General features: G+C 40.8%; 1 protein-coding gene across 29 annotated transcripts in view; it reads right to left on the bottom strand.

The window, feature by feature from the left end:
• Positions 1-24,531, bottom strand: part of Sorbs2 (sorbin and SH3 domain containing 2) — a 315,195-nt gene that overhangs the window by 40,134 nt on the left and 250,530 nt on the right. For 13 of the 29 annotated variants that reach the window (XM_036166700.1, XM_036166704.1, XM_036166719.1 and 10 more), the window contains 8 exons: positions 22,215-22,387; positions 16,010-16,076; positions 15,399-15,443; positions 13,272-13,446; positions 10,691-10,805; positions 2,925-3,089; positions 2,255-2,338; positions 557-613 (listed from right to left, as the gene is read on the bottom strand). In XM_036166700.1, coding sequence (XP_036022593.1) covers positions 557-613; positions 2,255-2,338; positions 2,925-3,089; positions 10,691-10,805; positions 13,272-13,446; positions 15,399-15,443; positions 16,010-16,076; positions 22,215-22,387 — 881 coding nt within the window. The remainder of the gene's footprint in view (positions 1-556; positions 614-2,254; positions 2,339-2,924; positions 3,090-10,690; positions 10,806-13,271; positions 13,447-15,398; positions 15,444-16,009; positions 16,077-22,214; positions 22,388-24,531) is intronic. The other 16 variants (XM_036166714.1, XM_036166716.1, XM_036166725.1 and 13 more) reach the window with 8 other exon arrangements.

The raw sequence follows: 24,531 nt of genomic DNA, 5'->3' as shown, positions 1-24,531 counted from the left end.
AATAAGTATCTGATTATGTAAGAATCAAAACTTTATTTTAAAAAATTATATTATTCTCTCTGTGTGGGTGCAGCACACTTACAGAGTGTGAGGGCATGCTCTCTTCATGCACGGTGGGTGGGTTCCAGGGTGGAAGTCAGACCCTTAGGCTGTCACAGCCAATGCTTTGACCTAATGAGCTATCTCCACGGCCCAAGAACCTCAACTCTGAGTCTGTACCTCTAAGCACAATGAAAAAATGCCTTTCTAGAAGCCTTTAGGTAGTACTTTTCTCAGTTTATGAAAATGGGCAGTTAATACATGAAGTTCAGTAGTTGGGTTTTTTATTTTCATGAATATTTTAACTGGAAGTTAACAGTTAGAAAAAAATCATTACCTGGAATTCAGAAATAGCCAACCCTTTTGCACTGTCTAGATAATGCTACATGCAACACAGTGATACAAAGAGTTTTTTAAAACCAGCTTGAACAACACAGGAAACTCTTAAAAACACGTATGTTCAGACTGACAGTCACAAAGCAGGAAACGTGGAAAGGAGAGAAGAATTTGTCTTTACCTCATTGGAAACACCGGAAGAATGATCTTGAACATAATCCAGAGCCTTTTTAGGAGGCTGGGTGTAGATGCACCACAGAAGCAGAAGTGGAGAGATGGGATGGAGGAGAGTCAATGGCAGCGAGTAATGAACATGTGGAAAAGGTGATAACAGTTAGAAATCGAGCATCAGCTACACAGAAAGCGTGTCGTGAATGGACAAAGTGGCAGCCTCGGAGGAAGAGTGCAATACCTGCAAATATTCCAAGCACTGTGCAAAGCTGCTTGTGTTCAATTAGTAGATTTGTAAACGTAATTTGTCAAATCCAAATTAGCACTCCTAGTCTTTTGGCCACAGCAGATTGCAAGGTATATTAAGGACACATAGGAGGAGTAAGTGGAGAGCATGCAGGTGGGTATCCCTGTGTGGCCGAGGAGGGCTGTAGAAAGGGCTGGTAATTTGGGCTCAACACAGAAATGGGTACCTTCTCTGGAAACTCTACCCAATTATAGCAGATACATAAAGCAATACAAGAGAGCATTTTCCCAAGGAAATAAAATTCATTTTTAATAAGAGGAGATGCCAGAAAAAATAGGAGGAAGCAATCCTCTCCTTAGGTAATAGAAAATGCCAGGAAATTTTGTTTAATATTCATTTACAGTCACATTTGATTCAGCTCAATAAAACATAGAATGAGGCTAACCAAGACTGCATTATAATGCAAAAAAAGGACTCTCACAGCCGTCCTGTAAGGAATACGTGATCAGCATATTTATAAGTCCTATGTGACACTGAGAAAGAACAAATCTGAGTTCTTATCAAATTGCTGGGCTGAGTAAGTGACATACTATTATTCAACAGTTTAAGCTTCATAAAAATGCATTTTACAGAAAACATGAAGCCCACAAACAATTCCTCAATACAGATTCAATAGTTAAAGGAAGTTACTAGAAACCTGAGTCGACCCTGTCCCAAACAGATCAATCAGACCCCATGAGGGCCAATCTGGGGGCTTTTGACATGGGAGTCTGGGGATCAGAGATCTGTTGGTGGCTCATGAGCAAAACTATAAATCAAGGTCCACAGGGCTTCTTAATTCTCTCCTTTCATTACATCTCTCCTATTCAAAGAGTCATTTAACAGTGGGAATATTTCCAGTGGGAATATTCTGGCAATACATTATAGTCAGAACTGCCCAAAGACTTTTTCTTATATGAAAAGCCTAGGTTTAATTTCTGACAATTTTGGGCAAATTCCTTGACCTTTCTGGTCTATTTTCTTGTTATTGGAATTGTTGCATCAGTAAGACTCAAGTCATTGGCTTGGGAACCAAGCTTCTGTGGTGGCTTGGTAATTCCTCAGCAAACAAGAACTGTTGTAACAGTCTTCTTGTAGATGGCAAGGTACGTGTTACTGTTCAACTAGACCAAAATGCACTGTCCACAATACAGCTCTCCCCTAAGCTACCTCAACATGATAGATTTGCAATTAATTGAATGTGATTCTAATGCGTGAGTAGGAGAAAACATACGGGAAGCGAATGAACACATTTAGGCATTTTGGCACCAAAGCGAATTTGCACAAAGCTGGAGCACATGTATCTTATCCATCCAGCTTTTTGTTCTCCACACAACACATCTCCCTTCTGACCAGAATATGCTTTAGAAATCAAACAACATCCTCCTATTTGTCTAATAGAAATTGTCTAGCCTCACTTACCGGACGTCCAAATTCCAGTTCTGAAAAGAATTTATACCAGGGCTCATTTTCTAAATCTATGTCATCTGGATTTATGCGACCAGTCTAGAGCAGATGTGAAGGAAAAGGGAAGGAAAAGGCACACTGAGCGAAGTGAGGGAAAACGCCTTGTGGTATGAAAACACACGCGCATCCACACGCAAACATGCATCGGACTCATCCAACATACCTCAGCAGGACAGAACGGAGAAAGTAAGATACAATGAGCAAAATGAGGGTATGGAAATAAGGGTCCGTGGCATCCCTGGGGTCCTTGTTGCCACCATCACTAACGTTTTAGCCTGATGCATGAACTAGGGACATTATCCTGGTAGTGACAATCTGGAAGGATGGCAGGCCAGACTATGAAGATAGGTCCAAACGAGGAACCAAGGGGCTCTCCTGGATTGGTCTGTCTGCTGTCCCTGAAGTCACTGGCAACCAGCAGCGGCAGCAGTGGTCTGCAGTCTGCAGACATTGCAGATGGGGCAGGCTGGAGCATGGAATGGTGGAGATGAGGGTGGAAAGGTGGGGGTCTAGGAGCAGGAAGAACCCCAGCAGAGACGGGATCTGACCATGTCATAGCCTCGGAACACAGGCTGAGCTCTGCTTCCCCACAGCATGAGAGAGGGTGAAGAAGGAAGGAGCTCACCCGGGTGGGAGAGAGAGCTGGGGCGCTCGGACTCTGACGGGGTGCGGGGACACAGCTCCGGGGCGGAGGGGAAGGGCTACGCAGGCCATCTGTTGAGGGCGACACCGAGAGAGGTTTCCGGCTGGGTTCCCGGGGAACAGGTGTCGGAGTTGTTGGGAGAGGGGGCTGTAAGAGAGAGGGGTGAGGAAACACTGGTTCGTTAGACAGGGGCTCTTGATGGAACCTGGAGGGAACCAGACACCAGCTGGCATTAGTCCTAGAGACTAACATTGTCTGGGCTGACTGAAGGGAGCAGGGTCCTTAAAAATGGCCTACCATAGCAAACATCTCAAGGTCACAAGTCTCTCCAAAAGTGAAGATATATCCCATTTTGTGATTCCATCTCCCCATGACGACTTGGAGCTATAGGAGGGTATGTGTAGAGAACCAGCCTTTTCATAGTAGGAAGGGAAGGAGAGGGCGGGCATGGAGTCTCATTGACTTGCCTCTCAGGAGGTGTGTGAATGTGGTGTTTAAGATAGAAGTGTCAGGGGTATCAACATAAACAGTTGAGAAAAAACAAATACAATTACTTGAGCAATAGAACATATACATTCAGCCTTTCCTCAACCCGGTGATACCCTCAATGGTTTTTTACAATACACACCTGCTAGATGATATCCTGCTGGTTGCTTTTCTAGAAAATAGCACTTGAAGTACCATATGTGTGCACTACTACCTCTTTGATATAATCTCATGTCCCTAATTAAATGTGTATAGTTGCATAGTGCAATATATCAAGTCAGAAAAAATTCTAAGTTTTTTGATCCCTCTAAAAGCCATTCACTCCAGCCAAAAGAAAAGCTCTGATGCCCACACTACCATCCAGGAGGTAGAGCTTCTAAACACTCGCCACTCCAATCCTATATTATTCTTAGAATACTTACAGGTCTCAAAGATTCCCACTGAGTAGCTCTATAGCCCTGTAATGCTGGGGGCATTGAAATATTCAGCATTCCAAAAGGGCCACCATCCTGTCATGAGCTTATTGTAGTGTTTCACTGTCATGATATTGCAGTGGTTTTATTAATGCCGTTTGGTCTACAGCGAATGATACATTATTCCCACAACATTTTCAGTGGCATAGCTTTATTTTAATATTTTTATGAAAGAAGATGGTGATATTATAGTAACTACACACAATGAGAGAAAAGTTTGAGGCGTCATAATAGTGCAGAGGCCAAGCTTATGCCTTATATGGAGTGGTAGTGATTGGAATGACTTCAGAGTAACCCTGGAATACACTTGGGACTGATGCTGGAATAACACTCCAGTGCAGTGCTCTTGTACAGTGGTTGCTGGTATGCCCATGTGGGTATCTCGAGGGGCACATGAAGGAATGCATGTGTACACAAAATACTACACTGTCGGTCAGGCATAAAAACTGTCTTTTTAGTATTATTTTACTTTTGGTTATGAGGGTTTTTTTTTGTCATAAATAACAATTGAAGAGGCTATTCTATTAGAAAGAGAAAATGCTGCAGAAACTCTTGAGATATTGCTGTGGGATGTCTTTCTGTATGCTGTGAATATGTGTTACTCTTACTGGTTGATAATAAAGTTGTTTGGCCAATGGCGAGGCAGAATAAGGTTAGGCAGTACATTTAAACTGGAGATGGAGATGAAGAAGGGTGGAGTCAGGAGACACTGTGAGCTGCTGCCAGGAGAAGCAGGATGTGAGAGAACATGTAACATCACGAAGCCACATGGCGATGCATACATTAATAGAAATGGGCTGAGTTAAGTTGTAAGAGCTAGCTAGCAAGAAGTCTAAGCCATTAGGCCATACAGTTTTGTAATTAATATAAGCCAGCTGCGAGACTGGGCAGGACACAGGTAAACTTCCAGCTACACGATAGTTAGCCCAATTTATGTTTATATTACTGTTGGTTTCCACTTTATAGTTAACAGTGCAATCTGTAGAAAGAACATCTTCCAGTAACCTATTCCCAGTGAATTAAAAAAATTACAATAACTATTTTATATTGAATTAAAATTTTTGATTCGGCCGGGAGTTGGTGGCGTACGCCTTTAATGCCAGCACTCGGGAGGCAGAGGCAGGCAGATCTTTGTGAGTTCGAGGCCAGCCTGGTCTCCAAAGCGAGTTCCAGGAAAGGCACAAAGCTACACAGAGAAATCCTGTCTCAAAAAACCAAAACAAAAACAATTTTTTTGATTCAATAGTTATGAGTGTTAAGATTTTGTTAATGATAAAATGTTACTTTTCCCCAATTATTTAGAAGATGTCAGCTGCAGTGTATAATTACTTTATGGCATAACTTTGCTGGAGACTTTATCTTTGAACAGGTAACATTAGAGAGAATTTACCAGTAACTTTGTGCTGTTCAGAGGGGTATACTATTTCCTTCACAGAAAGAGACCTCTAATCTCCCAAACTCATAGTTCCTAACACTGTGTACTTAGTGGCTATGAGCTCTCGACTTAAAACCTCTGTGGTCAGCTACAGTGTTTTATTTTGCTGGGGGAAGCTAGAAGCTTTGGAGATGTGGGAAAAAGCTTCAAAACACTATGAACAACAAGGGGCAGCAAATCTACTAAACAAATAGGAAAACAAGCTTTTTACCTTCACCTCCACTTGTCATTAAAGAAAACCTCTAACAAATGCATAGACTACATTCTCCTTTGTAGAGATACATTTCCATAATAGAATCTGGGGGAAAGGAGCCTATGTCCATCATTCAGCTACAAAACGTAAAATAGCAATTTCCTGTCTTCAGTCTATAGTCACAGCGAGCAGCTTCCTAGAATCTGCACAAATAGTGACAAGTCATCCTACGTGATTCTGGGATGTAGTGAAGGGTGCACACTTGAGCAGAGCCTTTGTTTTCTAGGCTGGGTGTGGAGGCACACACTTGCACACACTCAGGAAGCAGGGGCAAGAGGATGGCGAGTCTGAAATCAGCCTGGACTACATAGTAAGACCTTGTCTCAAAAGAACAACTTAACCTTCAAAATAACCCTCAACAAATTGCCTGCCCCCCCACCCCCCACCAAAAAGGGACATGCCAGACCTAGAACTATCTCTTTGCTGTGGCTGACCTATTGAGTTCCTTTAGTTACAATCAAATGTGTTCAGAAGCAATCTGGAGCTACCACTAAAGGACATAGAAACACTACAATGGCCAGTAATACATGCAGACAGTCAGATAACTGGAGCGTATGCATACTAAGGATGCCACTACTTCACCATTTCCCTCAGGTCAGGGAAACTCTTCTTTGTCCCCAGTGAATATGACCACTTAGGGATCCACTAAACAACAGTTACCTCCCAATGCAATTCTCACATTGGCAGAAGAGAGCTAATGGATATCTTGTTTCACTCCTGTCCATTTTACAAACCTAGCAACCTTCTGCTTAACACAAACCATATCTCTGGTGTGAGAGGAAATGCCTCTGATACGCTAAAACCAGAGCTTACATGTGATTGTTCTTAAAAGGCTCTCCAGAATGTGTAATTTAATTTAAAGTTTTCCCAGATTAAAAAAAGTCTTTAGATGCTTTTGAGGTCAGAGAAACTCACCTGCTTTTCAGTCTTCTCATTGAGTACACACTCTCTATATGATCCTAAACACACTGGAGAACCCATGTGTTTATTCTTGCAAATGCTCATTGGCTTTTAAGCTTCAAGGCATGGGTTGCTATACGTTCTATTTATTTTGTTTTCTTTTTTTTTTTGTTTTTTGTTTTTCAAGACAGGGTTTCTCTGTGTAGCTTTGGGCCTTTCCTGGAACTCATTCTGTAGCCCAAGCTGGCCTTGAACTCAAAAAGATCCGCCTGCCTCTGCCTCCCGAGTGCTGGGATTAAAGGCATGCGCCACCACTGCCCGGCTTATTTTGTTTTCATAGCAAATACTATTACATAATGGAATAATTCTTCATGGATCAAACCATCAGATAAAACTTCTCAAACTTTTATGCTTTAATTCTTAGGTAGCAATTTTTGTTGATAAACCACATTCACTGGAGGTTTACATTGTATTTCAACTCATCCAATGTGTATTCCTTTCTGCTATTATTATATGTAAGCACAGCTATTATATGAAAGGTAACAATGTTTTTGCAGAGTTTTTATTATATTAAGCATAAAAACAATAACATGGCTAATCTACAAGTGTATCCAATTCAGATGATTGCTAATGCTTTTATTAATATGATCCCAGGAGAGTTGCTTGGTTGTCATATTGGAAATATAGTGTAATCTGTGGATTAGATCAGCTAAAGACAAATTTCTGGGGATTGCAAGCCTTTCTATGGATCAGACATTAGGCCCATTTAGTCAGTACTGAAATTTATAATTAAATGAATATTTAATTATGATTATTTGATTATTTCATGAACTTATGAGCTTCAAAGAAATGCGTTTACTTTTTGCCTTCCTGTTAAAGGCCATTAATAGATAGATATGCTCTCAGTTTCTGAGAATGAATGCAATCTTATTTTTAAAATTTATTTATTTATTATGTATACAGAGGAGGGTGCCAGATCTCATTACAGATGGTTGTGAGCCACCATGTGGTTGCTGGGAATTGAACTCAGGACCTCTGGAAGAGAAGTCAGTGCTCTTAAGCTCTGAGCCATCTCTCCAGCCCTGCAATCTTTTTTTTTTTTTTTTTTTTTTTGTCAGGGTTTGAGAATTTCTGTTTGGGCAGACATGTTCCTTTTGCTTCCTTCATACCTCATGGAATCACAAAAGCTGAACTAGAGTTATTGGTGACTTTCATTTGTGTCTTGATGGAGACTCACCGGGCCTCATTGATAGATTCAATCTCTCACCAATTTACCCATCAACTGCAAAGGTAATGCCAGTTCACATTCACTTAGTCACTCAAGGAGTTATTTACTGCATGCCGCGTATTAGGTTAGGTATGGAAGACCAATAAATGCTGAGTCAGACATGGTACCTGCTTTCAAAGAACCTAAAGCATACAGTGAGGAACCCAGGCAAGTGAACAGGCATGAGGTGAGGATGTATCCAGCAAGGAGAGCTATAAACCCGCTGCTGAGAGTGAAGAAGCAAGCCCCTAAGGAAAGTGTACCTCTGACAAACTGGGGTGCATGCACGAAGCTTTCCATAAAAAGAAAAGAGCAATGGTGAGGAACCCTTCCCTGGAAGGAAGAACAAACCATGCCAAGTTCTGATGAGAGGGGACTGAAAGTCTTGTATAGCTGGCAAGGAGTGAAACCACAGGATTTGGGTAGGTTTTATTTGTTGTTGTCCTTTGGTTTTTGTAAATTATAGCAGAAGAGTTAGATTTTATTCCAGGGACAAGAGAGAGTCAGGAGAAAATTTGCGACTGACAGGCTTTTAAAAAATTATCTGGAGACTGGATTCACTAACCAGGGAAATGAACGTGTCATGGCAACACAGACAATGGACAGTTGTCGACTAGGTGGAACACTTGGTCATGACATTTTTCCCTGTGAGTAAGGAGGGTGAGGGGATCCAGGAAAATAGGGATACTGACAGGATGCTCTGGGAATTGAAGGGAACAGTACAGAATTGCCTAGCTGTTTATATAATTTTCAAAAATCAGAACTGAAAAGAACAAAGGGGTACTCTCAAAATACTTCCAAGTAAAAAGACAGAAGACGTATTCACAAGACCTTGAAATCCATCTGATGTTACATCACTCTTACCTAGCATTCCTACTCTCTTTTCCCAAAGCCTGAGCCTTCAAGACACTTGTCTGGTCTCTCAAATACCCTTGTTCAATTTGTCCTTTTTTTAAAAAAAATTTAAAGTGGGATGAATTGAGGGTTGATTTTTTTAAAAAAAGGTAATAGTCTCACCCTATAAAAATGATAATTTAACAAGGCTTGCCCAAATTATATCTTTGATTTTCTCCTATCATTTGTCACAATACTGTCTTCCAACAAAATGGTTTAGGAGGGGTAAAAATATAATTCTCCCATTCTCATTTCTTTCCAAGCTACTAGTTCCTTCCACTCATCTTTTCCTGTGGCTGAAGAGATTTATCCAACAGCAGAATCTCTGGTCACACCCATCGTCCTGACCTCCCCATTTAGGCCAGTTAAGAACACTGGACTTGCATTATAGTTTCTCTGAACCCAACTCTGGGGTAGAGGAAAGTAAGCACCACTAACTTATTATAAGTTAGCCACTAATTATACTATCCTCTAAAACAATCAGATTATGATGTGGTGACTACTTGCTAATGGCTTCCTGCTCAGAGGAGCCAACACAGTAGTGAAGGACACCAAGCAAAAGTTTGCCTAAGATGAACTGGTTCCAGCACATGCCAGCTATGTGGCCATGTGGCAGTCAGTCTCGATCTGTAAAATAGGAGGTTGGTGCACCTGCTTGATAGGGTTGTTGGGAACACTACATAAGATACAGGAATTACTACTACTTCTAGAGCCTGGCATGTAGTAGGTTCCCACTTACAGATGCCGTTATTACTATCACTGTTGTTGGTACTTTAAAACAAAGAGCCTTCAAAGATTTCAGTGACAGAGGGGGCCCCATAAATGAGCTCTCATGGGGAGTACTCTTTAGGTATGCTTCCGTTTTAGCCATTAAAAGGTTTCTTATTTTCAGTCATATCATTACCCCAAGAGCTTCAACAATCATTAAAAGTTCTCTATTATAATTTAATATGAGATTCATTATTTTGTGATTTGCTTTTTCAGAATTAATATTGTATTCCATTGAATTTTGTTTTGGGAATTTCACTGTTTTGACATTTAGTTAGACAAATTTAGTGAATGGGTTATAATCTAGAGCCTAGAATCAATAATGTTCCCACCTTTTCAGTTTCCCTGTTGCAATCTTATCATGCAAAGAAAATTTTGAATTATTTGAACAAATAGCAGTTGGAATGTGATTGGAAGATTTTTGAACATACTTCTCAAGAACACAAAAACAGGGTTTCAAAATCAAGGACACTCGTGTTGGGCATGGTAAAGTCACAGGCTGCCCAACTAAATCTCAGGGCTGACCTTTAAGTGTTAGTGTGATGCTCTGGACCACTGGAGGAACACACAAAGGAAACACCAATCGGGTTTATCTGGAAGCAAGTTTAGACATACAGAGGAGCTGCTGGGTTTTAAAGAGGCCTTGAGAACACTGAGGCAGAAACAAGGGAAGCGAAAATGATGGGTGAGAGGACCCAGAGAGCAGAGGGCCATGGAGGAAGCTGCTGTTAGCTTTAGCAGAGGCAAGTGGTCCTTTCTGAGTTCATACATCATTTAGTTTGTGTATGACCAAAGTAAACACAAAAAAAGACTATAAAGAGAAATACAATCTTGATCCATTAAAGTGGTAATCAATCAGGAAGCTTGAGGCTTGGTGACCTGAGAGGGATTTAATAAAAACCAATTAAATAACTTGTTATAGAAAGTGTGTTTGGGAAATTTTTCTCTTAAGTGAAAGAAATAACAAGAAACCAACATAGAAGTCAAAGGGTTCATCTGCCTGGGTCTGGACATCAGGGATATGGATTCATGATTTTTCTCACGGGCAAGCTAGAATAGCAATTAAGTATTTCATGTATAAGTGCTGTGATTAGGCACAGTTAGCTATATGCTAATCATAATGAGTCCTGCATAGATATGCTACTATTCAGAGACAAGGTACACAAATCATGATTAAGAATAAATGCAATTCTTCAACAATTAAAAAAAATGGGGATAAATTCAGGTTTACTTGGGAACCCCAGAGGCATAGATTTTTTGACCAGTGCTTACGGGTCTTTCATGCTGTAGAATGGATGACTTCCCAGGCTCATATTCAAAAATACTCCTTGGTTCCGATCGGAATTTTCTGGTGTCCACCTTTCTGTCTGGAGGGTCCCAGTCATGCCTGTAAATGAACAGCAAACCACATGTTGAGACAATTTGTGTGCGTAAAACACTGGTGAAATACCACCCACAGTCAATTTCCAAGGCTAACATTATTTATTGATTGATTGTGTGTGTGTGTGTGTGTGTGTGTGTGTGTGTGTGTGTGTGTGTGTTACATGCATGCATGCACACAGGAGAAAAATCTTTGGGAGTTAGTACTTTTCTTTCACCACAGGTTCTGGGGACTCAATGTAGCTCTTCAGACTTCAGCAATTTTTCTTGCTGAGCCATCTCTCCTACCCTGAGAGATTACGGCAAGCAAATCAAAACAAAACCAATACAACTAAAACATCTTTCTGGTTAAAAATTTATGAAAAATACCACATATGCTTAACTTTAATAAATAAATGGTACATTAAACTATCCCTTTTAGATCATTTTTTTTCCTTCTATTTTGACCTCTGTGACTGTGGTTGTAAAAACTCACAGAAGAGGTTTGTAGACACATGAAGAGTGACATGTTGCTAGACCCTTGGGTCCCCAATGACAGCTGTGTGTGTCTGAGTTTAAAATAAGTGGAAGTCTGCTCTGCGAAGCTTTGTCAGTTAACCACCTGGTGACCTGGCTTCCCTGATCCAGGGGGACAAAGAGGAATGCACATATCATGTTTGATCTTCTTTCTTGTAAATGGCATCTGAGTGCATGTGTGAGAATTACAACTGCATCTCTTGGGCCGACATGCATAGGGATAAGCAGAGTGGTGTGGGAGACCCCTTGGTGTGAGCCTTGGAACACACCAACACCCTCCACCCCCCATCCCTGCCCTGGGGAACTGATTGCTTCCTTGCATTGATACCACTGAGAGTCTGTCAAGGGCTTTTGACAAGTACATTTTCACAGTAGGACTCAGAACACCAAGCTAGAACTAAATCAGAAAACTTCCTTTGGAGAGCAGGAAGGGTTATTAAATACCTATTTACTTATATTTGAGAAACAGGAGTTTTTGATCTTTTGAGTTAGGGAATTCCCACTCCTATGGAATAGAGTGAAATTCTTTCTCTACAGAATGGTGGACACACACAGAAGTGCCTTAAGAGAGAAAATGAGAACCAAGTCCTAGGTGTAGAGTCAATCAACAAACTCTATCCGGTAGAGCCCTCACACCTTCCCATTTCAGTTTTCATATCCGTGTGAAGCTGTGTCCTGTTTGCTGTTTGAGCAACAGAGCAATAACTAAGACAGTATTACCATAGGAAATACTTTAAAAACCAGTAATATAAAACCCAGTAATAATAAACACCCTTTCTATTACTGCTTATTAATTACCAGTAGAGATAGCATAGGATGTGTCTTTAGGGGAAGCTGAGGTTGGATCTTGGCTTGGACACTCTGCCTATATAAATAGAGCAAGTTATTGTAATCTTCTAACCTGTTTCTTTCTCTGTAATGTAGAATGTGTCCCATTGGGTTGCTATCAGAATAAAATGGTGTAATACAAGGAAGTGCTTAGCACAGTGTTTGCCTCATAATGAGCTGTCAGGAAAGATTACCAATAACTAGGACTATTAGCTACAGTCTTCCTAACATAACACAATTAAAATGTGTTCATAAAAATTTATTTGGGTGTGAATAGCATATTTAAAAATATTTCAGTAGAGAAATGAAAATCAGAAGCAGTTAAAATAACCGGTGGAATGAGTCACAGGCACTTGTTAAAAATGCCTTATTTATGATTTAAGAGTATTTCTCTTGGTTTCTAAAAGATAACTTAAAAGACCTGAAATTTCAAATCTGTGCAAATGAAAAATTAACTACTTAGTATCTCTTGAATGTGGGGCAGCAAAGGGAATCCCTGCCAATTATTTCTAGTTATTTTATTTAATTTTATATGTTTTTATTTCGAGACATAATGCTAGCGTGTAGCTCAGTTCTGGCTTGGAAGTTATGTAGCTCTGAGTGGTCTTGAATTCCTGCCTCATCTTAATGAAGACTGCGATTACATGAATGATGTAACACACTCTACCCCATTTCAGCTCAGAATTGGAATTGGACCCAGAGTCCAGTATATGTGGAGCAAGCCGCTATCACTGAGACTCATCTCCAAGGCTTGTGAACACTCTGTGTGTGTGTGTGTGTGTGTGTGTGTGTGTGTGTGTGTGTGTACATGTTTTATTGTTTGTAGTACTCAGACAAATGCTCTATTTATGAACTCCATCTGTGGCCTCTTTATTTCTTATATGCACTTATTGAACAAAAAACAGAGTTTGTGTCCCTGATACATCAAATTTAATTTAGAGCATTATGACAGCATGACTGAGACTTCCCTGAGATTGTTCAGCACAATCTCAGCGGTGATGCTCAATACGGGCTAATATAGTAAGCCCTGACATAGATTTGCTCCACAATGCTGGGCTGATTCTTCACTGAGTGCCATTGTGGGTTGGTTTTTATCCTAAGAGAAGCCATTTTGGGAAAGGAGCCTTACTTTTCTGTTGAAGACTGATCTCTTGGTCGTGGTGGGACATGTGGGGGAGGCACTGGGGAGGGCACCTCCTTAAAAGCATCCGTGCCGTTGTCTGAGTGACTTTTGGAAAGAGGTCTGTAGGTCTGCGTCTTCGCAGCAGGGTGTGACTGAGCGTTGTAGGGTGAGTTGTACAGACCTACCATGAAAAAGAGAAAAACCAACAAAACAAGCAAATAACTTAGAAGATCCATTAAGATGGTTGGGCTATGTGAAACAGCCAATGGTTGTGAAAAATTATCAATAAGCATATTCATAATATGTACATTAGAGGTGGTACATTGTTTATTTATTTATCAACATTAATTTATAAATTATCACTTATTAATTAGATATCAATTTGTCTTGCATGTAAGTACTGATTATAGTAAATTATCCATTATTGTAGGATTAATGAAAATTGAGGCTAGTTAGTAAAAATAACCTTACAGGTACTCAGCAAGGTTTCTTCCCAATCACAGAAACTAACACCTTAGGTAAACTTTCAGAGGAAGATTAAAATAGCAGCTAGTACTTTGTAATACTGGCATACATAAGACAGTTGATGTGTTAATTGCAATCTAACAAATACAGAACATGCTGTATGCATGAGGTGCAGCTCCCACATGGGACAGGGGAGTGTAAACCCTCCTGAACAAGCTGATGCAAGATGATGTGTGATTGAAAAAGAGTTTGTGGTAGTTAGTAAAATCCAATGGAGAAGTAAAACTATGGACATGGAAAAAATTAAAGGATGTTTGAAGATGACGAGTGAGACAGACTATATTATGGATCTTGTGGGACTAGAGTTGGGCTTGAAGGATTAGTTTTGGTGGCAGGAATGACATGCAAGACACAAAGCTGTGGGTTATTAGGAAGTAGGGGGTGGTCATAGGCGTTTTGCTGGCTGACTGAATGATAAAACTCCCCAGGCTTTACAGGGTAGCATAACTCAAGTTCAGCTTATTAATTACCAGTGAGACAGACCCATTTCAATATTTAGAAGTCTATAAAAATTTGGAGTTTCTCAGAGTCCCAATCTGGGCCTAAGTTGATCTCTGCTTGACTGCTCCTCTTGTGTGCATTTGTTTCTGTGAGATGTGACACTCAACAACACCTGCTCTGAAGTGTGTCCGGGTCAACTCCACAGTCAGACTAGTGAGGTGAATCAAGGAGGTGAGTTTGGTGGAGCAGGGCAGGATGGGAGTATTTATCTTAATGGACTTCCCAAAGTAATATGGGGATACAGAGTCTAACTCAGAGATCACCAGCTTGATGTTCGACTTTTTACCATTTTCTTTGGAATTGACCGGCAAATTCACCTAGTTAAAGAGCTGGTTGCTGGTCATCAGGTTTTAGGGAGGGGAGAGTCTCATGGAGTTTTCTTTTAGGGTGGAAAGAGGACCCTAAATAAGGGCACAATCCTGGGACTATGGCTTGGTTGGGTACAATCCCCCAATGTGATATTTAGGAAAAACTGATAGAAGGGGACATATTTTTGGTGTCTCTCACAGGAGTATGAAGACCACTCCACAAGAAGCCAGCACATTCAAATACAAGTGGGAATGCCCAGAGCTGAAGTCATTCCATTGTGAGCATTGGCAACTCTGAGTCAGAAAAGTGGTCCAGCCAAGAGGGAGGTTTTCACATCTTTTAATGAATGGTTCCATTTTGGAGCAAAAGCCTGGGCATGGTCGTAAAACACTTTGCTTGACTTGTTTGGGGGGAACAATATCTGAGAGGTCTTATGCAATGATAATTGGTCTTTCTGCTGATAAAAAGATCTTTCTTTCGTTGTGTAACCAGGTCACAGGCTGTTCTTTCACCCCGTCCCTTCACAATGGTTCAACATTCCTGAAGCTGAGGATAAACCAACAGCCACAGAGGGGGTGGTGGTTCGTGGAGGGGGGTGGGGGATAGATGACGCAGAACAGTGTTAGTTCCCATCTCCAGGGGAAAGGATCAATCTTTTGTTAGACATGCTCTGAGAAAGGAAGTAAGGCATCCTCCTCCTCACAGGAACTGACAACATGGGGTGGTGGTGGGATGACGAAGGGCTCTTCCGGACAGTGGAGTGTGACCAGTCATTGCAAGCGAGGAAAGCCGTCCTACCTGCATTGTATGTGTAAGGAGTATTATACATGTCTGAGTCCTCATCTAGAAAATGAAACACAAACACGATAATCCAGATTCTGCCACCTTGTCGCCAAGACAGCAGAAAGTCAGAGAAATGACAGAAACACCAGCGGAAAAAAAGCAATGTTTTTTTTTTTTTTCTTCTAGCATATAACAGCACTTTGCATTTCCAAATATTGCACTCCAGGCCTCTGCAGAGTGAACTTCTTGTCTATAAAGTAATGTACATTTCTGTCCTGGTCACACACACAAAACTGATCCCTTGGCTTCACTTCCCTAGGCAGATTCTGTGCCCGCTGCATCATAATTTTCCTTAAGTGCTTTTAAAGTTTATTGTCAACTATACTGAGTGGGGAACAGGAGAAGCCAATACAGTCCCTCTTGTAGTAAGAAACAGACATGGGCAGACAGGTGCAGCAGTGGGTCTAGATGTACATGTAGATGTTCTGGTCTTAGCCCTCTGCCCATCTCTGTCTACATCTTCTGGGGATGTTTTTGTATGAAGAAAGTCTATACAAAAGCTGAGTATATATCCATAAGTACTTGATAAAAGAAGACAAAACAAAACACCAGAAGAACATACATACCTGGCTTGTGGACCATGTGAATTTGTTTGAACATTGTCTTGTACCAGTCCTTCGGCCGGTCCACTGTCTGTCAAAGAGAACATCCAAGAATGATCAACCCTATCTGTTAGGTTTGGGCTTAAGGCTGCTCAGGCCATGATTCACCTGCTGTGGCCTCTCTCTTTACCCTCACTGCTGCTATGAAATAAATGGCAGACATCCTACTGTGACTGTCTGTAAGTCTATAATCCTCACTGTCCGGGACTGAGGCAGATTTATTATAAGAGTTGTGGCATCGTAATTAGACATCAACACTGTAGAGGTTCTGAAGACTATAATCCCTCACTGCCCCCAAAGTGGTTTTACCCAACACCTCAAGTAATCAGGGGCTATAGGTGGCACATTCTGAATCATGGACCCATATCACCAAAGGTTCTAATCTTTCCCCCTTCTCCAGCTACCAAGTATTTGAGACACCTTGACTACAAGCACGTGCTATAGGTCACTCATCAGCTGTATGGCATGGGGTTGCCTTTTCTCCATGAAGCCTTTAGCCTTGTGGACCTGACCTGTCTTCAGAACCTCTACAGTGTTGATGTCTAATTACGATGCCACAACTCTTATAATAAATCTGCCTCAGTCCTGGACCCACAATCTGAGACTTCACACTCTCAAGTTAAAACCCCTGGGGAAAGTCTTCACTGCTAATATTTGATATTTCCAGCAGTAGATTTGTATTTCTCCTATGACTTGATGGCAATTCCAGCAACTTATCCTGTTATTTATGCAGTTTGTAAGTAGAATATCTCATATTGACTGAATTGGATCATTCTGTATTATGGTTTTATTATTCAATTCAGCCATGCCCAGTAGTAGAGAGTATTTGATGAAACATCAGCTCCTTTTCATTGTTGTTGTTGTTGTTAAGTATATATGTCTGAAGCAAGGATTCCATATATATCCTGAATTGGCCTTTAACTTATGATCTGTCTACCATGTACTGAGATTACTTGGATATATCACAGGCAGCTTATACTCTCTCTCTCTCTCTCTCTCTGTGTGTGTGTGTGTGTGTGTGTGTGTGTGTGTGTGTGTGTGTAGAACAGAGGTCAATCTCAGATGTTGTTTCTCAGAAGTGATCCTGTTTTTTGATAGGGTTTCTCTCTGGGACCTGGGACTTACCAATGAGGGTGGGCATCCCCAGGGATCCTGTTGTGTCCACCCTCCAGTTCTGGGATTACAAGTGTGTGCCATCATGCCTTCATTTTTATGTGGGTGCTGGGCATGGAACTCAGGTCCTCATGCTTGCCCAGCAAACATTTGACAGATCAATTTCCCTAGTCCTTCTCATCATTCTTAAAATTTTCTATTGAGTGTTCTGTGAAGACATTTAAATATTTAATGAGGGCATATTTTGACTCAAGCAGTAGATATTCTGATCAGCTTCAATGAAGACCAAATTAGCATTTGCTAGTCTAAGTAACTAAGATATTGAATGTATCAGACAATACACAGTCATAGAGCACATACATAAAAGTGTGGCTATGAGCTTTAAAACTTCTATGACAAGACATTGGAGTATATACAACTTTTGCCTTGCTAAATTATAAACTATGTGATGGTAGGCATTCCTTATGTGTGCCAGGCTTTAGGTGTGATAGGAGCAGCAGGTTACAGTACAAATAGGAAATTAATTAAACATTATTCAAATCTTGGAGCCTTTAGTTACTACTTAATACTTTTTAGAAATAGGAATATGAGAAACTTATGTATCTCTTCTTTTCTTTGGGTATATGTGGGAAGCATATGCATGTGTGTACAGGTATGTATGCCCATGTGAGCATGTAGAAGCTAGAGGCAGATGTCAGGCATCCTCCTCTTTGACTCTCTACCTTATTCTCTTGAGTCAGGGTCTCTCACGATGTGTGTTAGGGGGCTTAGAATAGTCCTTCGACTAGAACAAATCTCAGTAACTACAAACAGCAGGGGAGCTCCAACATCCGTGGAGTGCAGTGCTGAGCAAACCTAGCGTATCAGATGCAACTCTGTCTCACAGGCTCTAAAAACATACATTCTTTGTTCTAACTGTGCCTCGACAATTTGCTCAGCAAGATCTTCATCTCAACTATATCAGAGATAGTTGGGCAAGAAGTTAACCATTCTGTGCACAGGCAACTTGAAAAGTATCAGATTTTCTGAGTTCATTGCCTTGATTTAAAAGATTGGTTGGAGCTGGGCAGTGGTGGTACATGCCTTTAATCCCAGCACTCGAGAGGCAGAGGCAGGAGGATCTCTGTGAGTTCAAGGCCAGCCTGATCTCCAAAGCGAGTTCCAGGAAAGGCGCAAAGCTACACAGAGAAACCCTGTCTCAAAAAAAACAAAAAAACAAAAAAAACAAAAAAACAAACACAAAATAAAACAAAACAAAACAACAACAACAACAAAAAAGATTGGTTGGGTTATGGTGTGTTTGGTCGATCTCTGGGAAGTTTCCTCTTTTCTGAGGAGAAATCCTGGGGTGGGCGGGCTCTGTTGGAGGAGGAGAAGCTGTGGTTGGGTCTGGATGTAATGTATGAGAGCAGAATGAAAAAAAAAAAAAAAAACCACTGGTTAGGACATGTAGGAGTGGATATTTTATACTCTGATTTTTATGTATGTGGCCATTGAATTTTTCACCTAGAAACTGTTAGTATTTACATTTATTTTGACTCTAGAAGTAGACAGTTCTGACAGTCACTAGAGATGTGGGAATCACATATGCATCGTGTAGGCTTCTTCTACAATGGGGGCTTGAGGGTGTCGTTGAATAACTGTATGGCCAAATGATGGGAACTGGTGTCGGGGGTTATCTACAAAGAGGCAGGAATCTGCTGTTTGCTGGTTCAAACAGAATCCTGGAACATGAGGGTTGGGGCTTAATTCAGTAAGGTTCCTACTGTGTAAGTTTGACAACCTGGGTTGCTATTTCTAGCACCTGTGTGAAAAGCTGGGCATGGCAGTGGGCTCCTGTAACACTAGCACCAAGGATGCAGAAACAGCTCTAGCTTTGATGAAAAAGCCTGGACAGCCATTAAGGAATGTACCCAGGTTTGACCTCTAGCCTCTCCATGTCCACATACATTCACACACACAAACAAGTACACACACAAAATACTTGAACATATATGCCTTTAGGGACCGTTTATTTTCCTGAAGGTGGTTTTCTCTCTCACTAACCTTTATTCCTATTCTACCTTTATGCTACTAGAGCAGCAAGAACAAAAGTAACATACAGCTGTGTGTAAAAATAGTTTCTCACTGTACCTGGGCACAGCCAATGAGAACAGGGAGGCCGAAAAAGGAAGTTGTGTCGCTGTATATGGCAATGTGTCGTGACAGACAGCATTATTGTCTACACTTGCCAGAGGGCCTATATCAGGCAGGATCTCACAGTTATGCCATCTGTTAGCTTTATATGGTGAGTACAGAGAAGCCAGGAGATGCCCCGTCCCCTGGCAGAGGGACTAGGAAGCTGGCAAAGCAGAGACTTGCAAACTCAGTGTCCCTTTCTAAAAGAAGGGCTGTGAACGCTTTCGCTCCTTTAGCCAATGCCATTTTGGAGCATGTCATGTCTCACACTGAGATTATGAATGCAGAAGTCCACACTCGGGAAATTTACTTTTGGATGTGTCCTTCAAAAGCATTTTGCATTAGACTACCTAACTCCTGGGACTCTACTATGCAGCTGTCATCCTTGGCCTTATCAGAATAGGCTTCGACTTTCATCTTCTTCTAGTCATGAAACATCAGCACTGTATACTCATTTCACACACAGACATTAAAAAAACAGACATATTTTCTATGTATAATACAACAATCCCTATTCTACCTCTGCCCCAATAGCTCTAAAATAGCCAGACAACTGTTATATTTGGATTAGAAGAAAGAAATCTCGCATGTCACTTAACTAGCCAGGTTTTTTACACAGTCTCATGGGCTCTGAGCCCTGGGGATTCTTGTTACTGTTTTTAAAAATATGGCAGTAAAAGGCTGATGTAGACATCCCAGTCATAGGAGAAGAGGCATTTGGCAAAACTTTCTGCCTTCATCACAAGCACTCAAAAGTAGCAAGTATTCAGTTATTGTTTTCAGCAGGTTCTGGACCACTTTACAATATCTTGTTACCATGGTAATAGTTATCTAAGGCTACCCTGACATGGCACATTGAGACAGTGCTGGTTTTAATGTACATACTGAGCAGGAAGCTGAGGCAATTTGAGTCTGATAATCATTACCTTCTACACAAATGAGGAAAGGAAATAATCTTGGGTATTCTTGGCCCAGCGGATGGCAGGATTCAACATTTATAAATACAGGTCTATACTTGGATGTGTGATTCGTAAGGCTGCGAAGTAGTAAACATGAACAGGATCCCTCTTATAAAGTTTTAAAGGTCTGAGCAAGTTACATGGAAAAAACCAGCGTTCCTTTTAAGGAACTTTTGCAGTGGCTAATAATTCACTTTCAATTTCTTATAAGGGAAATTAGCATCACACACTTAGTGGATATATGTGGTTGCTTATCATTTGGCATGCTTTTCATTTAGCAGCAGACAATATAAACCTTTTAATATTAATTGAGTTTTATTTATCATCTTCAGAATCTTAGATTTTTCCTCAAAAACCTAACAAAGCAAAAACTTGAGAGTCAAACATTACAGATTAAAAATCTATAGGTTAAAAAGAAAGCATGAACGTGTCCATTTTTACCTATCATTTACTAACTTAAAAACACATCCATAGGATGGATGGAATCTTTCAGGCAGGGTCTGTAACTGTACACACAGAAAGTAATGAGCTCTTAGGTTTGGGTATACTGTGTCTCGAGGACTAACAGGCAAAATCCATGACACCATCCCTGTCTGAGTCATTAGCCCATCATTAGCATGGGAAAATTCAATTTTAGTCATTTTGAGTCAGAAATTCTGAAAGGCAAACACACTGTCAAAACACTGCCATCAGAAGCATACAGCTGTCATAAAACGGAGCAGCTTAGTCACAAGCCCTGGGGTTTTTCCTGTCACTTAAATATGACCATCATAATTCCAACACAGATTTTTCAAGCTTTATTAGTTACATGCAACATCCTTAACAATCTGAGAAGTCTAAATCCCAAGCGCATGCTATAATCAATTCTGAACTCACGTCTGTATGTAAAACATGATCACTGCAAACTCAAAGACGGTTCCTATTTCATCTTTGGTTGGTTTCAAATGTTTCCTGTCTCACTGCGTCTGTCCTGACACCCTTTGCATTCTTTTGCTGGGTCCCTTACTGTCCCTGGCTCCCCGTGTTTCCATTCAGGGGAAGCTGGCTCTTGGCAGTGTCTTCTCAGCCCTTGATGAGGGTACTCAGACAATGTCTATGCAGCCAGAGCTCCCTCCCCTCGCCCCCCACCAAATTCACCTGCAAAGACGCCGTGGCTCTCATCCTGGTTTCTAGGTCTTCCTCCTCTGCTACCACAGACCTCCTCTGGCAGTGGATGTGGTCAGCACACAGCTGCCTGCCTAGGCTCTGCTGCTGCTGCTGCTGCTGCTGCGGAGCGTTGCCAGAAAGGGCTGCCCCGGCACACTGAGTAAGGCTTTGGCAGAGTTTAAAGACTTAAAAAAAAAATGCCCTCAACACTTGGACTTATCATCCAGGGAGCTCTCTCTCAGCAGGCTCAGCTGAGAGGGACATGCAAATGCTCCTTTTTTTTTTTTTTTTCTTTCCCACAGACAGCTTTTCCTTCCCATGATATTACCTCCCTTCACTGCAATCATCTCACTTCCCAAGTCCCAATTCACAGGTTCCCATCCCCTGGTGTGAACTCACATCCATTTCAAGAAACAAATCACTCGCCTTTTTTTACAGTGCATGTGGGAATTGGATGCTGTGAAAGGACTCACTCCACCCCCTTCCCCTTTTTCTCTCTAGGCTTTACCTCTCTTTGATAGAAAGTTAAAAACAGAGTGTTATTATTTAACAAACCCACATTTTTTCATGATTTTAAATTCAAACGGAGAAACAAGATTGCGTAGCTGTCTTCGATTTTCTCCCTCTGCCACACAGTGTGGTATTCATGGGAGCGCCCATGGCTCAGAGGACAGTCCTCATGATATAAGACCCTAGGAATGCACAGCAGCCTGCACAACCCATCCTTTGTGGTGCTCATGTGCAGACCCAGAAAGACACACTTGCTGGCTTACCGTCCTAATGGCCGTGGGGATGCCGGACTCGTCCACAGGGCCGATCCCTGGGTAATGCGGGGCTTTGATCACTGTTACCCTCTTCTCTTCCTCTGAGGATCTGTAGAGTGGGATGGAGCCTCCCATGGTGCCATCCAGAGACTGGGCATGCTGGGAATATGCCTCTGCAGAATCTGTGTGGAAAATACAGTGACACGGAGCACACTGGATACACAGACTATAAATTAATGGTGCCTCTTGTCCATTGATTGCCAACCATAATAAGATCCACATGTCTACCCCTGTGCCTTTGCACATATTTACCCCATCTCTTTCAGATGTGGGTATTACATATATGTATGGATCAGCAAGGACCTCACCATTTTACAAAGGGGGAGGATCCGAGGAAGAATATTTGCTGAACGATGTGTACAGCCATGTTGAGGGACACTGACTATGTCTCACCTCACTTTCCTCAAAGTAACCTTGGAGGGACAGAATGGGGCGGGGGCAAGAGTCACCTTACAGATGAGGGGCCAGGAGCGGAAAGAAACCTAGAAACTTTACTCAGGTCGTTAGTCACATGATTCTTGTGAAGCTGCTGACTGCCTCTTGAGGGAATAATGATAGGAAATTTCAGAGAGGCACTAGGATTATTGATCCAAGAAATGATTCGTAAAAATAAACGGAAAATGAAAGTCAGTTAATTTTTTTTTTTTTTAGATCTAGATATACACTAGCAAGTGAAGGCTTGTGGGTAAATAAGTGCTTTTCAGTGGTGTTGAATTTTATTTAATATTGTTGGTTTTATGGTAAAAACACCCATGCCATAGCTTTTTATCCTTTGAGACTGACAATTAATTGTCTTAAGGATTAAAGTTACATGAGGCTTATTAAATTTCAATCTTCATGTTAATGTTATAAACCTCTGGAATAATTTCAGTCACATCATACAAAAGTGATAGGACTTCTGCCATTTTGAAATTTCAGAACTTGGTGAGCAGAACTGAGTATTGAGACTCTGTGTGACCTACTTTGGCTGGTCTGTCTCTGGGCTCTTTTCTGTGGAAGCTGAAAAATTCTTATGATTTAGGATAGTATTTGTTTATTATATTCATATATGTGTGTGTAGGGTTCATTTTCATACACATACATACTTTATAATTAAAAATTTTATCATGTATAGATAGTATAATGAACTTTTATACCATACATATAAATGTATTTTTCATGAAGATGTTGTGTAAAGCATCATAAATAAGCATTTTAAGACCTTGACTTATTTTTACATAGGTATTTAGCCTTACGCTTTCTCTAGGCTGATATCCATTGTATCATTATAACTGTTATAATTAAGGCCATTTTCAATTTAGTTTGCAACAGAAAAGCATTTTGAGGCATTTTTTAATTGAATGGATGAATCTGGAAATGGAATTATTCATGTGTCATTGATTAGTCATACAAATCCTGTGTTCTCAAGCTATTCTAAATGCAGTTACAGTGTGTTATTTCACCCTGGCTGACTTTTTAATTCCTCAAACTCCTTGACGAGATAGTCACAATGCTAGATTTTTGTCAGCAACCAAGGTTTTCTGAACAGATAGGATGTGCCACCGTCCTAGCCTAAGAAACAGCATCAAGTCTGTCTTCATGTAGAGTTCATGTGACTGTACAAACACACAGCTTATGCAATGAAAGCCAGATCTTTTTATATTTCTCTTATATGGCTCACAAACGGCTGTTTGCAATCCTTTGTCGTTGATGACATCTAAAGTTCTCCTAGGGCAGAGTAGAATTGTAAATTCCACTCTCATCATTGCCTTGGCCAGTTGGAATTTGTTCAGTGTTTATACAGGAAATTTCTTTCCATGTTAAACAGTTTATGTGTAAAATCTACTCACTGGCTAGGTCTAAAGTCAAAGCCTGTCTATACTTGAGTATTTATATAGAATGGGGGAAACTGTTTACTAGGACAGGCAATGGGATAAAGAGTCTATTTAATGATTATTTAGTAAAATGTTATGGCTGAAATAATTTAGAAAGTTGCATTTTTATGTATAATAAAGCATAGTTACATTACAAAATCTTGAAATAGTGGAGTCTCTTATAAAACTGAGCTGTGGACTGGTTGTCAAAGAGAGAAATTTGGCACAAGCAAGCTCTTCTTTCTTACACTCTAAAAGGAGATCATTACAAGCTTCACAAATGGCTCCCATGAGTAGCATTAGAAAAGGCCCAAGTATATCTAGACTCCTCTTTAATGAGTCCCATGATTATATTTAAAACCTTATAGAAGTTTTGTTGACCGTAGAAGCTGAGTTCTAGCATGAGTGGGCTT

The sequence above is a fragment of the Onychomys torridus genome, chromosome 17, assembly GCF_903995425.1.
Source record: "Onychomys torridus chromosome 17, mOncTor1.1, whole genome shotgun sequence".
NCBI lineage: Eukaryota > Metazoa > Chordata > Mammalia > Rodentia > Cricetidae > Onychomys > Onychomys torridus.
Note: the sequence above shows the minus strand (reverse complement) of the source record. Positions and strands in the feature narration are given on the sequence as shown.